The 15,609-nt window shown below is 36.2% G+C and overlaps 1 protein-coding gene across 2 annotated transcripts in view; it reads left to right on the top strand.

Moving 5' to 3' along the window:
• The window catches only part of UHRF2 (ubiquitin like with PHD and ring finger domains 2), an 82,967-nt gene extending 67,358 nt beyond the window's left edge, over nucleotides 1–15,609 (top strand). Inside the window, exons 10-16 of one of the 2 annotated variants that reach the window (XM_053932874.1) lie at nucleotides 6,065–6,171; nucleotides 8,172–8,334; nucleotides 8,873–9,010; nucleotides 9,803–9,926; nucleotides 11,961–12,121; nucleotides 12,857–12,955; nucleotides 14,457–15,609. In XM_053932874.1, coding sequence (XP_053788849.1) covers nucleotides 6,065–6,171; nucleotides 8,172–8,334; nucleotides 8,873–9,010; nucleotides 9,803–9,926; nucleotides 11,961–12,121; nucleotides 12,857–12,955; nucleotides 14,457–14,603 — 939 coding nt within the window. In that variant the 3' untranslated portion in view covers nucleotides 14,604–15,609. Of the gene's footprint in view, nucleotides 1–6,064; nucleotides 6,172–8,171; nucleotides 8,335–8,872; nucleotides 9,011–9,802; nucleotides 9,927–11,957; nucleotides 12,122–12,856; nucleotides 12,956–14,456 lie in introns of both variants that reach the window. The other variant, XM_053932873.1, reaches the window with a different exon arrangement.

The raw sequence follows: 15,609 nt of genomic DNA, 5'->3' as shown, positions 1-15,609 counted from the left end.
ATGGCTTACCTATAGTTAGCTTTTATTTTGAATATGTTAATGTTGCTGATCTCTTTGATAGTATTACTTTGATAGTAACCATAGTAGGAGCATTACCTGAAGAAATTGAGAAGTCTTTCAGTAATTCATACTCTAAGAATTATTTCAGAACAGATTAATATTTACACACTAGATACTGGACATTAGCACTGATTGTGCAATCACAGTGTTCATAGTCAACGTATTCTGATTTGTCTGTTCATCAGATCAAGGAGCTGAAGAAGTTTAACTTTTGTATTGAAAACTTGCCTGTGGTAGATGTCGGCGAACCCAATGGGAAGAATGATGATGTTTAACTCCATTTCAGAAGGCTGAATGATTTCTTTATTATAATTATGTTATAATACATTAATATGCTATATAAAAGATGATACTAAAAACTACATGCTACTTTCTCTAACTATCATATCTCACCAACTCACAACTCGTGACCCTGTTCTCCAGAGCCCAGACACAGGTGGATCCGATTGGCCATCACGCCCAAACAATCCACCATGATCCAACCAAGTGATCACTCTAGGTAAACAATTCTCCAAAGACATTCCACAAGAGAAAAACAAGGAGCAGAAATAGAAATTGTTTTCTCTTTCATTTCTCTCTGTGCACCTCAATAAAAGATCCTGAGAGAGAGAGAAATGTGCTTGCCACACTTGCCCTCTTATTTTGTGTAATTGTTTTTATGTATCAATTTGAAACTACTGTTTATTGTCAAAAGTCTCAAGATTCATGTTTCTGCTGGGTTGAGGTAGTGTCATAAAGATGGTAAATTAATTGTGTAGTGTGCTCTAGTTTAATCCAAACAAAAATTGTTTCTTCTCTAAGTGTTGTTTTGCATAGGATCATATGGGAAATCTCTGAACTGAGATTAAGAATCTCTTGGAGAATAATACCTGGTGTGAGCAGTGGCATCTTCTTGTAAAAGATTCTGAGACTACAAAAGATAATGACTGTAATGACTCAAAAGAGACCCCAGGCAATATACTCATTGTCTAGGTTTGTTGATATTTGATACCATTCACTGCCTGGAATGTAGCATTCACAAACCACTTAATAAAATGAATGTCTAATATGAAATGCATACCTTTTAGATTTTAAATATGTTGCTTTAAGTAGAATTATAGTAGGCTAATTAAATTAGTCATACAGATTGCAGGATTTTTTCCCTCAAGAAACAAATTAATTTTGGATCTTCAGCTGATAGCCAAAGATAACCATAATTTAAAAATGCTGTCTCTAAAAGCTGTTGTATCTCTTAAGTAAAGTCCCTCTACAGGAAAGTGTCTTTGACCTGAAAAGGCTCTCTGTCTTTGGCAAACCAGGTTCCAAGTCAGAACAGATTTTCAGTGGAACAAAAGATAATTAATCCACACTGGGTAGCCTGAATTATTTATATATTAATGTTCAGTTTAAAAGCCTAGTAATCCATCATTTTTGGACACTGCATGGAAAGGACTAAGAAAAACCTCAGAAAATAATTCACATACAGTAGTTAACTAGGGCTTTAATATTTTAAAATGTTGCCGTACTTCAAACCACCTTCTGCTGTTTCCTGCTTTGAAGCTTTCTTACTGTTCAGACATGTGGATTAGTGAACACTAAAGTGGTGAAATGTTTTCTTTGTGGTGGAATGTGCTGTGAAACTGCCAGGTTCTTGCTGTCAGGGGGTGATTGTAGGGAAGACTCAGCAAGAACACTGATGATGTAATCAGGCTCTGCGCTTAATGCGCAGAATTCTTATTGATTTACAAATTAAATTTGTAGTTTAGCCCTTTCTTTTCAATTGGCAACTTTTACTGCAGCGTTGAACCATGAAATTATAAAAAATAAATCACACAATGGGCAGATAGACCAATTCTGTCAGCACTTCATGGATAAAGAGTTTAATGGAGATGAATGATGACATGATTCAGTTTCAGATATCCCTACTACTGGGGAAAGAAAATGCTTTCAAATGTAATTGCTTGATAGTTAATAATTGACTTGGATTTAATAACTTCATTTAAAAAGGCTTAGTGCTCTTTTATTTTACTTTATCATATAATCAAACTCACCTTTTATTCATTACATTTTACTGAGGTCATACTGATGAGAGATTGATGATTTGATGATATTTGGGAATTTCTTATATCAAGAAAGCCAATAAACATTTTTTTGTTGTTCAAACTGAAGGTTGGAACTCATCTAGAAAATCTGATTGTGTTTGTAATAGCCTGTTACTGATAAATACAATTTTTGCATTATCTGTTGGAACCAAACATTGAAGTCTGAGCATAAAACAGAGATGTTAATGGAGAGAGAAGATAATTAAGAGCTCTCTTGAGATAGTTGATATGCTAGTAACTTGAAGTAGCTAATGTCCCTGTCAGCTGGTGCATAAAAGTAATCCACAGAAATAATGTGGTCAAATGATTCAATGGAATTCAAAATCTTACTTTCTTCATTCTACATTATTTCTCTGTTAGACTTACAACTGATTATATAACAATGTTGAATAGTGGAGTATGATTTAATAAAACAGACTGACTGCTTGTACTGGCTGTCTGAGGCTGAATGGCTTGTAGTACTAGAGCTCCAGGCTTGTCTTCCACTCATGTACCTCAGTATGAGATGCTGGGTCAGTGCTACTGTGGCTGAAGTTCATTTGCTCTATAATGTGATCAAACTTTACAAACAGGACGGTTAAGAAATAACTTTATGGACACAACATAAGAAAAAGGGACATACAGAAGGTATTAAGAGAAGACAGAGTAACAAAGTACTTACTAGCTGTTGAAAGGCAGTTTTCGTGCAAGGAAGTGGAATTAAGCTGTGGAAAGCAGAAGTGGCAGAATTATAAATTTTAAGGTAAGAAAATGAGAGAATGTAGGAATGAAGGAAAATGGGAGAATGTAGGAAGAAGGGAAGGGAAAAGATAAGACTGTTTTGATGGGCTTTTTTTTCAGCTACAGTTTGTTCAAGAAGAACATACAGACATCAATAACTCCTTTTGCCATACGTTTTCTTTAACTGTTGAACCATTATTTTCAGTTCTGCTTTCTGATCCTCTTCAGACAAAAATAGCTTTACCAATCTCTTAGTGGCTTTCATTTAAAAGTTGTTTTAGGTGGTTGGGAGATCCTGTATTATCGATAGATAGAACTCAAAACCGTTGAGAAATTGTTTTGATGAGTCATATTGCTCTCTAATAGTCCCAAATAATAAGCTGTGAATATTCCTGTTATACTTTACTTTAAAAGTAAAACACCATAAGTTCAATGAAAGTAGGTACTGTATTGTTCCAGTATGTCTCTGGAGTACCAGTGTCCCTATTTCTCTCCTGCTTGTCATAGGCACATTCATATCCACATTTGTTCTATGCTTTAGACACTGGGTCTGTGCATCACTTATTTTTGCCATTTTTGATTTTCATTCTCTACAAGCACTTATGAGTTCTTCTGAGCTTTCTTCCTCTCCTGTTTGATAGTTGCTATTATATCAGAGATTCAAATGTCCTCCAATTTCTCTTCATCAAGCCCAGATCAATGGGCTCTGATATTTTCCTCCAATTCTAGAAACTGTCTTTGTTCCCTGAAATCCTTTTTTTGTTTTTTTCCCTAATATATCTGATATGGAAAAAAGGAGTATAGGTTATCTAGAAAATATAGCAGCAGTGAGTCTTCCTTACATTGGAGGATGTTGAAAGATCCTTGTAACTTGACCTGTAACATTTATGCTACATATTTGTTCCTTTTATCCTCCATTTTCCTTCTTCTGGATTTCCAGTTGTTTGTTTATGCACAGAGCACTTTGATAATTAAGGAGAAGCAAATGTAACCCATGAAGTGTGGGATATGCTCTGAAGGTGAGCATGAATGCATAGAGGTTCTATCCATAGTATCTCTTCAAGCACAATATTTTCAGTTTGACTACCTGGTGGTTAGACCACCACCAGAGAACCACTTAGTCTTTGAAGATGCTGGAAGTTTGTTGGTTTTAGGCCATTTACATTTAACCCATTTTCCCTAGAAGTGTGCAAGTAGGAATACTGTTGCATTTCTGCATTGTCTCTTGAAGTTTTTTTGGCTTAAGTCTATAGCAATTTGTCCATGATTTATGTTTTTCTGTTATGCCAAAAAATAAGTCTATTCCATACTTTCTTCTCATGAAGATTTATCAGCAACCTTGTAGTTGATGAACAAAAGTTTGTCAAGAACCTGTTCTGTCTTATAAATAATTTCCCCCATCTTGCTTTCATAGGAAGTGTTTCTGTCTTTCATACATTTTTTCACATTCTTATATATATGTTTTATCAGTATTTATCTCAAATTTATGTTTTAGGAAGAGGGAAAAGAAATCACCTTCTGGTTTCAGTTTAGTTCTGCTTGTATATCAAAAACTGCCTTAACAGTCCCCCCAACCTTGCCACATCATGAAGCTGTTCATGTTTCTTTAGTTGTTACAAAACCCAGGCCATGCTGGATTCGTGACATTCCAAGATATGTTTTCCCATTTTTCTGAACTTGTCACAGGCTTCTTATTCATTGTCAAAATGCAATTTGCTTGAATGATTGTGATATATTAACCAAATCCATCCTTGTTTATATTATTATCAGGATCATCCTTGTGTGATCTGTGGATTGTGTTTGCCTTGACAATCACGGAAAAATGAAACATACTCTGTGATTAATTCCAATCCTATGATATTTTGTTTTATACAATTTATTTTACATCCTTTCTTAGTAAATGGTTCTTGTCTGGTTGGTCTTTTAAAGTTGTTTCATATACTGGCCTTAATAGAACTACATTCTATTTCTGGTTGGTTTTTAGAGACTTATTTAGTAGACTAAGTAGCCTGTTTTAAGAAAGCATATACCAGAATTTATACATGTCTTTGCTAGGTTTTGAGTATACTTTTTAACTTCATAGCACTTGTATTTTATTATGCACAGATAACTACAGCTGAATTTCTGCTAAGTTTTCCCTACACAAAATAAAATTAATTTAATTTCTATAATTTATCTATGGCCTTGTTCAACTAGTGTTTCTCTTTCTAACCTTCTTTTTTTCTGCTGCTGTCAGTCATGAAATATGTGTAACAGTCTTGCACTGGATCCTAAATAATGTCAGACTTTTAATAGTGGTAAGAAATTGACTGAATTTTATTACTGCATAGATGTTCAGAATTTTGCTATAAAAATTCACTTAAACATTATTTTTGTATTAAATTGCAATATGCTTTATACCAAATATACATCTTCAAAGAAATAACTTATTAACTCTATATGTAGTCTGTATATTTATATATTTCTGGAAATACATTAATTTCCCAGGAGTAATATGAAATTCTGTGACAAACTTGGTACAGAAAGTAGAAATACAGGCTTTTATTGAGAGTATTTAGATTTTGACAGTTTTCACAGCTCATGGTAAAAGATTTTATCAACCTTCCTTCAATTTCATGAAAATTCTACATTGGAATTATAGTATAGAATTATTTTAGCTTACAAAATATGAATCTAAATTATTTTAAACTCTTACTGAGTCAGAAGAGCTGAGATTGCTATTTCATTAAAGCACCTGCTTTGTACATAAGGCAGCACTCTATGTACTTACTAGTACTGAGCTCCTTGCACAAGCTGAAGTTACTGACATGAATCATCCAGTAATTATTCTGTATTTTACAAACATGATACTCAATGAAAGCTCAAAAGCAAGTAGCTACTTGCTAGAATATGTTCCTCAGATTTTTTTCCTCAAAATAGCTTTATAAAAAATGCCAAAGTAGCATTTTTTAATGCAGGCATTTTTTTCGTCAGAATTTTTTGGTGAAGAGGTTGCATCTAGACCAGTAGTTTTGTGCTGGTGCAGCTGCTGTAGGATGGCGATAATGAAATTGAAAACGTATCTTTTGTGCCCTGGATTACAGTTTTTCTCTGAGTAAATAGAACAAATGAAGTTGCTTCTTTTTTTTTTTTTTTTTTTTTTTTCTTTTAATTGAGTTACTTCACTTTAGAGCGTTAAACCAAAGGATAATCTTCTTGCACAGGATCGAGGAGATGAGTTCACTTACACTGGGAGTGGAGGTAGAGATCTTTCTGGCAATAAAAGAATTGGAGAACATTCATTTGATCAGACATTAACACACATGAATAGGTAAGTTTTGAAAATAAATTTAAAGGTATTCCAATACAAAGAGTTGGGCTGCAGTGCTTTAATTTAAAAATAACATTTTTCTGTATTTTTCTCTTCTGTACATGCTGTGTTCATAAACAGCAATGCCTGTTGCTTCTAAGAGGTGTTTTATCAAGCATTATGATTTGTTGCTTTAAAGGAACACTCCCCTCAGTGAAATACATTGTTGTATTATTGCTGCAGCTTGCGATCATGCCTCTGGTTAAAATTATTCTGCAGTCACACTGAGAGGACTCTGTTTTAATTAAATTAGAAATTTGTCAAAACTCTTGAACAGAAGTTTTCTAATTCTGGGTTTTTCTTATTTTAAGTTTCTTCTCTCATGGGTAAATCAGTTATAAGTTTTAAGGAGGAAGAAAGCATGTTCCTTTTCCCATGATAAAAGCAATATTTTCTATTTTGGTAGCCCTTTCTTTCATCATATTTTTCTATAAAAAGCAAGGAATTAGGGTGCAGCTTTATCAAAACAGGTACTTGAAAGAGAACATATATCCAGAGGAAGAATTAGACATCTGCCTAAAGTGTTTTTCCGTCCTCCAAAATCTGGCCTGAACAAAGAGTGCTCCATCCTTTTCTGTTTCTAAGAGCATAATCTGTTACAGATATGACCTCTGAACACCTGTGAAATGCTGAGAGTCACTGAGAACTTTCATTTGCCAGGTCTGCATTTAGACGTGTTCTGCTGCTCTCAGACAGGCTGGAGAGGGATTTTTTTCAAGCTGTCTAGAGGAGAAAGAGGAAAAGCCTGATTTGGCTGCTGTGAAAGGGAGGGGGATGGGGCATGTGATGTGAAAATGAACAAGATCAAGGAGGGAAGAAAAATGGAAGTAGGTTTAAGCAATAGCTTTACAAGCATATTTAGTGAATAGAACAAAGTTGTTTTGGGATACAGAATTAAAGCTGGACCCCTTAATGTCAGCATTTCTCTCCTCTTAGCAAATGAGAAATCCACAGGCAAAACTACTTAGCTGTGAAGGCACTAGTGCACATGGAGTAACAATGTGCTGCTCTCATTTACTGAGCTTGAGACAACTTTTCAAGCACTTTGATACAGAAGATTATGATGATTCTGTGTTGTTGAATCTGTATTGGTTTTGCTTGTCCAGATAGTTTTACAAGTTTTCTTTTTATATGGGAAAAATTTTTAATGTTGGTATAATGTGCCTCTTACTGTTCTCTACAATGTGGGTTCTATACTTGTACCATGTCTGTTTATAACCCACATTATTTCTTCTGTTTTGAGATCCATCATTTGTGTTGTGGCAGATTCTGGAGGGCTTGCAATCCCTTCAAGTCAGGCTGTGGTAGTAGAAATACTGTTTCTTATAGCAGCTTGGTCATACTCCCTTGCTCCAGGTTTCTAGAAGAGGGTCTCTGTGGGTAAATTAAAGCTTTTAGTTGAAGTTAATTAAAGCTTTAATTAGCTACAATGATTCTTAGTTCTTCTTTGAGGTGTTTTATGTATCATGTGAGAGAGGTATAGTATTTAGAGTTCTTTGAATGGTTATTATGTACTTTTTTCTCTATATGTTTTTCATCATATTCATTAATTTTATGTACACAGTTAAAAAGCCTTAAAGTCTATTGATGGGGCATAGCAGCACAGAAAGTTTGCCTTTTATTATAATTTTAATTTCTTCAATTCTGTTTAAGAAGGGATTAATTTTAAAAATGAAGAATATTAAGTCTAAAAGTATTGGTTTGTTTTCTAGCAATTTCACATGAGTTTTCATCTGGAACCTAGACAACACATTTAGTGTTCCCATCTTTTTTTCTTACCATGCATTTTAGTGTGGATGTCATTTTTTCCATCAGTTCTGCTAAAAAACATACTAAACGGTCTATGCTGTTTGATAAAACAAAATTAGACAAGGGAAACACATATGACTTAATTATGTTAACTCTCAAAACTCTGCTGGGTGAAGCAATCTAGCTTATGAAGAATTTAAATGTCTTTCTAGGGCATTGGCCCTTAACTGTGATGCCCCACTGGATGATAAAAATGGAGCAGAGTCAAAGAATTGGAGAGCTGGTAAACCAGTTAGAGTAGTGCGCAGTTCAAAAGGTCGGCGGATCAGCAAATATGCCCCAGAGGAAGGCAACAGATATGATGGCATTTACAAGGTATTCTGATCTATACAACATAAAATTTCTCTTAATCTGTTTTTAAAAGCCTCATATGTGTTAGTCTGCAAATTCTTCATTATTACTTGAAAGAAATAGTTCCTTTTTTCTTTACTAGAGCTTTTTAGCTTTAGTTTGTTCAGCAAAGTGAACCAAAGTGAAATTATTCAGAGCAGTGATAATAGAACATAATCTGTAATAGGATATATAAAATTGAATATGTAAGTTGCTTTGCATGTGCTTATTGAGTTCAATTCATCCCTGAAATCGGATTATTTCATTTCTTCAATCTTTCCACTGTATCCTAGCCTTTTGTTTGTTTAAAGACGTCTTAGTTTCTGAAACAAAGGAGTGTGCCTTTTAAGACCACTGTATTTATGAGAAATACAAAAAATTCACAGCTAAGGGAAGAACTTCTGTATATAATAATAATGTATAAATCAGTCTTGTAATTTCTTCTTGAACAATTAAAGTATGACGATGTGCATGTGTTTGATTTGTGATAAAATAATGGCAGTAATTTTGCATTGTTCTTTAGGTGGTGAAATACTGGCCAGAAATTGGAAAATGTGGATTTTTAGTTTGGCGCTATCTTCTGAGGAGAGATGATGTTGAGCCTGCACCTTGGACTTCAGAAGGAATGGAGCGGTCAAAAAAGCTTGGTCTCAGCATACAGGTTGGCATCAGGACTCAGACAGTTTTTATTCTTAGTTCTAGTAAACAAAATCCTGAGAAAGAAATCAGTTAAATTAAAGCTCCCTTTTTTTCTTGTACTTCACTGTGGCAGCTTTTGATACTAAAAACCAGTACAGATTATAAGCAATTTGAAAGAATCCTGTAATAGTGACACAGCAGATGGAACTGCAAATGAAGTTTTCTGCCCTAGCAGTAAATTGGTTTGTCTACATGGATTGGAAAATCAGAATTTGTGTCCAGTTTTGTGATTCTTAGGCTGGAACAAATTTTTCTACAGGTGACTAGAGTCTATCTGAGAAACAGAAAAAACGGTGCATTTTAATGTATTTTCTCCTCATGTGATTGAGTAGTTTGTATAAATATTGTATTTTAGGCACAGATATAGGCTGGTCCATGGAAATTTTGGCATTGCAGAATCCATGAAAGATGGAAAGAAGGAGAGAATTAATATCTATTCTTGGCAATGCAATGGTACAATGCATTTTACAGCATACCATAATCACCCCAATTTATATAGTTTGTAAACACACAAATATAACAGCCAGTTTAATACAACTGAGTATAGATTAGGTTCTTTGATTTAACTGTGCTTTCTTAGTGATAGGTACTAATTTAAATGTTTTCTCTATCATATAGGATTTAAAAATTATTTTATAATTATTTTACTACGTAGGCATAGGATCTAAAGTCTTTTAGAAGTTATTCCTTTTGGTATTTGGTTATTCCTGTATGCAAGTGATTCTTGTTTTAAATCTGTGCTTTTTGATTTTAGTATCCAGAAGGTTATTTGGAAGCCATGGCTAGTAAGGAGAAGAAAGATAAGATTAAAAAGCAAACTGTGAAACAGGAGCCAACCAGCCAAAGTAATGGAAACCAGAAAAGGACAATTGATGATGGTATTTCTTTTTTACTTTTTTAGCATTCGTCAGCAAAGTTTCTCATGTTACAATTGCCATGAATTAAGCCATGAAATCTTTGTGTAAGTGTGAAGCTGTTTGTGGTGTTTTTATATTGGAGGCACTCACGAAACCAACTTTCTAAGAGAAGCCGCTAGCATTTTCCTCCGTGTCTGACAAAAAAGACCAATCAGTAATTAGCTTTGAAAATTAACCATCTGTTGAACCACTAAAACTGTGGTTTTAGTGACGGGCCTCTGTGACGACACAGGCTGTAACAAGACGAAAAAGACCAGGAGGGCCACTTTCCCTTCGGGCCGGCAAACGAGTAACACAGCTGTCCCAGCCCCTGTCTCGGCCGGGCCGGGCCGGGCGGCCCCTACCGCGGGGCCGGGCTCCTTCTCGGGGAGGCCCGGGCCCCATCAGCCGCCAGGCACGGGGAGGGGAGGCCGCGGGGCCGAGGCCGGGCCGGGCCGCGGCTGCGGCTGCTGGCTAAATGCTGCCCCCGCCGCCAGCCCGGGCCGAGCCGGGGTCCGCCGGGCCCCGGGAGTGGCTCCGGCCCGGGCCGGCTCGGCCCAGATGCTACCGCCATTAAAGTTCGCCCACAACCACCAGGCAGGGAAGGGGAAGCCATCGGCCCCCGGCGTGCTGCTGCTGAGCTCTAGCCTGGCTGCTGAAATCCTAGCCGCTCTCCGCCCAAGTACGGCCGCCGAAGAAATCCTCTACCACAAACACCTCCACCACCGCCCAGCAGAAATCACAGAACCATCTGCAGGCCCTGGGCAAGATATTAACCGGTTTTAATACACAAGTAAAACCTACAAAAATCAATTCTCTATCTCGACTGAAAGAAAAGGAAGATACAGAGAGAACAACATGAAACATAGAAGTCAGTAAAAAGAAGTCAAGTCCCAGATGGGAGGGATTTAAAGAGATGGCTTAATTCTAGGCTAAAATGCTCTTATAATGCTATGAAAAAGATATAATTGATACATCAGATCCTTTTTTCCTTATAATCCATTAAAAAATATGAGAAGATGAATGGTTCAAATTGTAGATATCTAACAAAAGCCTCCATGCTAAAGTAAGCAGATGTTGAAATAGCTGTAGTCCTATGGGAAGTTTGAACAAAAAGAAAGAGTGATAACGACCCTATGCTCCCAGGGAGAGAAGAAGACCTCTGTTCCCAGAAATTAAGATAATTTCAAAGATAGATAAAGAAAACCTTTGTTCTTAAACAGCTCATCTTTAAAATTATACCCCATAAATTAACATGGCCCATAAACGCAATTTTGGGAAAAGCTGTAAAAACGGGAGGGACTTCACGATTACAGATTTTCCAGGCAGCTGCTATTCATAAAAATTAAAAGCCACAAGACAACAGTTTTCTTATAAAGAAGTCTCCATAAATTAACAAGAAGAGCTCCTCTCCCTAAGTAAACTAAAAAAGACTATTCTGGAAGTAATAAACTGACTGAGTTATTTCTGTACGTTGTGAGTAAGAAAAAAAAGTTGTAGGGAGAGGAGATGTGTTCTAAAGGTTTTATTCTAATTCTTATTATTCTTTCTTTTAGTTACTGTTAATAAACTTTTCTTTATACCCTTTTCAAGTTTTGAGCCTACTTTGCCTTCCTCCTAATCCTGTCTCACAGAAAGAAATAAATACGTATATTCTAGTGGGTGCACTGGCCTACACTAAACCCACCACACTGTTCGGAATACTCATGCAAATTCATAAGCACATACTCTTTAATTAAGTGGTAGTGTAATGGGGTCTTAATCCTTTTTACTGCTCCTACTGTGTTTTTTGCTCCCAAGCTCTGCAAAAAAAATGAAAATTCTTCTGTGCAACTGTGTGCTGCAATCCAAAACAATGATGGACAGTATGAGTTGGGGTAGGAATTTGCTTGTTGCATTTCATGCATGTAATCAATATTAATCCATGTTTCCTTCTAGAAATAGTTTTGTCTTTCTCTTCTGTTAGTTCAGACTAACACTGCTGTTACTGGGTCTGATGGTCACCATCTTAAGCAGGTACAGAGGAGCCTACAAATACACCCAAAGCCATGCGGATGGGAGATGGAGGGAAAGGTGAAGCTTTCCAGCTGACCCAAGAGCAGCAATGGCTAATCAGAGAAGACTGCATGAACCAGAAGCTGTGGGATGAAGTACTTGCCTCTCTTAAGGAAGGACCAGTATGTTTGTTGCATGCGTAATTTTTATTCTTTATATTATTAGGAGAAATCTTGAGTCCCTCTTAAAACCTCCTTTGTTTGTTGAACTTTTGCTAAATACAGACTGTCTAACATTAGTTTTATTTGTAAGACTTGTATTTCAAGAAAATGTCTAGCTTGTGCAATTTGCTTGAGAGATGGGTTAATGCGTGCACAAGAGAGACCTTTTCATGCTCAAAAGCCATCCTGAAGTTAAAAATGCATTTTCATTTATTTTCATTTTTGAAGAGAGCATGTTTTCTCTGATATAATAAATGTATTTTTATGCTATGCTAATGTCAGAAATCAGACATGAAGAAAAGTTTGGTTTTAGTCACTAGGTTTTGTTTAGACAGAAAATAATTTTATGACAAATTCCTCAGAAACAAATGCACCGTACCTCTAAGTGTTCAAGGCTAGGCTGGATGGGGCCATGAGCAGCCTGGAAGATCCCGTGCCCATGGCATGGGGGTGAAATAGGTGTTGTTTAAGGTCCCTTCCAACACAAACCATTCTCTGATTATATGATTCTGCAATTTGTAGAAGAGCAGGGAAATAAAGCCATTAAAGATTTGCTTCCTGATTACTTTTAGAAAATTGTGCTCAGAGATATGATGGACTTAAGAACTTCTGGAAGTACATCATCTTTATGTAGTAAGTGGCATTTATGAGAACTGTAATAGAGTTTATCTCTTTTATTCCTGTGCCCTACATTAGAATTTTCTGAAGAAACTGGAACAATCCTTTATGTGTGTCTGCTGCCAGGAGTTGGTTTACCAGCCAGTGACAACAGAGTGCCTCCACAACGTCTGTAAAGTAAGAATAAACTGCCTTGGTCTGGGCTGTTTTCTTTGCTCTGAAACACCAGTCACCAAAGCCATGTGCATTTTAAGACGATAATAATTGCTTAACATTCTGAACAAAAACAGGCAACAAGTCTCCATTCAGTGTTTGCAGTGTAAACACCTTAATTTTGTGTAATAAAGAGTGGGATGTTCCATATAGTTTATGATAGACATAATGAGTGAGATTTACCATTACGTCATGCCTTTGTGGTCAGTGGAGCTGCGCTAGGAATTGATTAGGTCCACAAGTTAGATTTTGGCACAATATCAATGACTTAATTTTACATAGTTAAGGAAAAAACCCAGATTTTATAATTTTATAACTCTTTATTAAAATGTATTAAAAGGTGGAGGATAAATACCCTAGAAAGCTATTTGGGCTCATTCAGAGAAAGTTATATTATCCTGTTAATCTTTGCATTGTTCATGTTTGGTAGGAGACCATGAATGTCAGTACATTACTTATGTGTCTCAAAGTCTTGATCAGTTGGAGATAATCTAAGAAGCATGAAATCAAATCTGGACTAGAGTTAATTTTGTAGCACTGGTGTGTACAGAATCCTGCACTGAATTGTGCATACTTGAATGGTGCCTGCCATACCTAGTATTTCTGCCTGGGGCCCTAAAAGGACTCAAACTATTATCATCCTAGTATAGTATTTGGTAATGCAAGGTTGCTGTTTAAGAAGATACCACTCCAGTAAAAATCAGGGTGTTGTTATATGTGGCCTACACACATGGAAAAATCATGTATCTTTGAAAAATGTAAGAAATGTTGTGGAGTTAAAATTTAGAATTTTAGAAATTGGAAAACCATGAAAAAAAGAAAGAAGAGAGCTGAATGGCAACAAATCCAGAAAGTACAGTATTTGAAGATATCAGTGCATATTTGAGAATACAATATAACATCCAGTTAAAGTTGTAAGGAAGTTTGATAGTAAGCTGCTGTTGCTGTTTAGACAGAAGATCTGCCCTGCCCTAAAAGATTTTAGATGCTCATCAGTCTACAGTAACATAGTAAGGATGACAGCACAGGTGCTAATGTGTTACAGATTGTATTATCCTATCTATAAGGCTAAACTGGGTGTATTCTGATGATGGATGCTACATAAACAGTATATGTGGTATATTCATCTTCCTCTTGATATGAAGGTCTGGAAAAATATAGCAAATCTGTGAAGCTATAAGGAAACTAAGGATTGGCTGTGACTTACAGGAAGGCATTAGTGGAAATGAAGGGGAAATCTCACTACTGATTTAATTCCTCCCAAGCACAGAGAAGAGTTCCTTGGCTAGGACATTTTAGTCATGGGTGGAATCAGGCACCAGAGGGCTTGGCAAAGACTTCTTTTTTTCTGGTAGTGCAGTAGATTGTGCCTTTGATTTACAGTGATTCCTTACTTTTTGCTGGTTAAGCTGTCGGTCTGCAAGAAAGTTGTTGCAATTTACTTCTCTGTCTTCGTATGTCCCAGAGTTGTTTACAGCGCTCCTTCAGAGCTGAAGTGTTCACATGCCCTGCCTGCCGCTATGACCTGGGGAAGGGCTACACCATGGCTCCCAACAAGATCCTGCAGACACTACTGGACCAGTTCTTTCCGGGTTACAGTAAAGGACGATGATGTGCTCAGACCCTTCCGTACTTCTCCCAGTGACTTTATAGACAGTAAAGGGGAATAAACATGGGAAATTCAGCAGTGGACCAGCAAGCTTGATGGGACTCAATATATTGTCACTTTTTGAAGCACCTAACCCTCTTCCCCTCATAGCCATTTCTTGGTGTTGTGAGAACTTTAATTCTCAGCTGTCTTTTAACATCAAGGGTAGTTTTGGCCAGTTAACTAATAGTTTTTAAAGACGGAAAAAAAAAAAAGAAAAAGAAAAGCCTCAGCTCTTACTGGCCTAGCTGATGCTTAATTTATGATTTGTTTTTTTGTAACTACCTCAGGACAGAGGAAAGTAAATTGTGTCAAACAATGAAACAATGTTGGGGATGAAAAATACTGATGTTTTAGCTACACACTGCCTCCTGAATATTAGTTGTGCCTGGTCCATGTGGTTTGATTTACACAAAAAAAAAAAAAAAAAAAAAAAAAAACCCAAACCAAAAGAAAAACCCACAAAAAGCCAGGAAAAAGAAATAGATTCAGCACTTAAGCCATCTGGATTAAACAGCAAATTCCGTAGTGTGCATAATCCCTTTTTTGTCTTTTTCTTCTATTATGCTGTATTTTTTTGCAAGAACAGGCTGATTTTTAGTCTATTTTTGTGAGCTTCATTGTGCTTTTCTTGTATCTTATGCAAGTTGACTACTAATGACTAATGAGAACAATATGAATGCATTGTTGCTGCATTAGTGTAAAGTGATCTGTGTTTTTTGCACTTGAAGAGGGTATTGAAGACACTCTAGTTGTGTAAAAAATAGTTCATATAAAAAAAGCCACTTCTGTATTAGTTAAACTGTATGCTTTTAGTAGGTCTTGTATCAGTGGCAATACATCTACACAGCATTAAAGGCAGTGCTAGCTTGGAGAGGATTCAAATTGCTTCATATTGTGATTGAAATTTTATATACAATATATCCCCCCCCCCAAATATACCTTATTAAATATTTTATGATTCAGAATA

This window comes from Vidua chalybeata, chromosome Z, assembly GCF_026979565.1.
Source record: "Vidua chalybeata isolate OUT-0048 chromosome Z, bVidCha1 merged haplotype, whole genome shotgun sequence".
Taxonomy (NCBI): domain Eukaryota; kingdom Metazoa; phylum Chordata; class Aves; order Passeriformes; family Viduidae; genus Vidua; species Vidua chalybeata.
The sequence above is the reverse complement of the archived record's forward strand: the minus strand, read 5'-3'. Positions and strand labels throughout refer to the sequence as shown.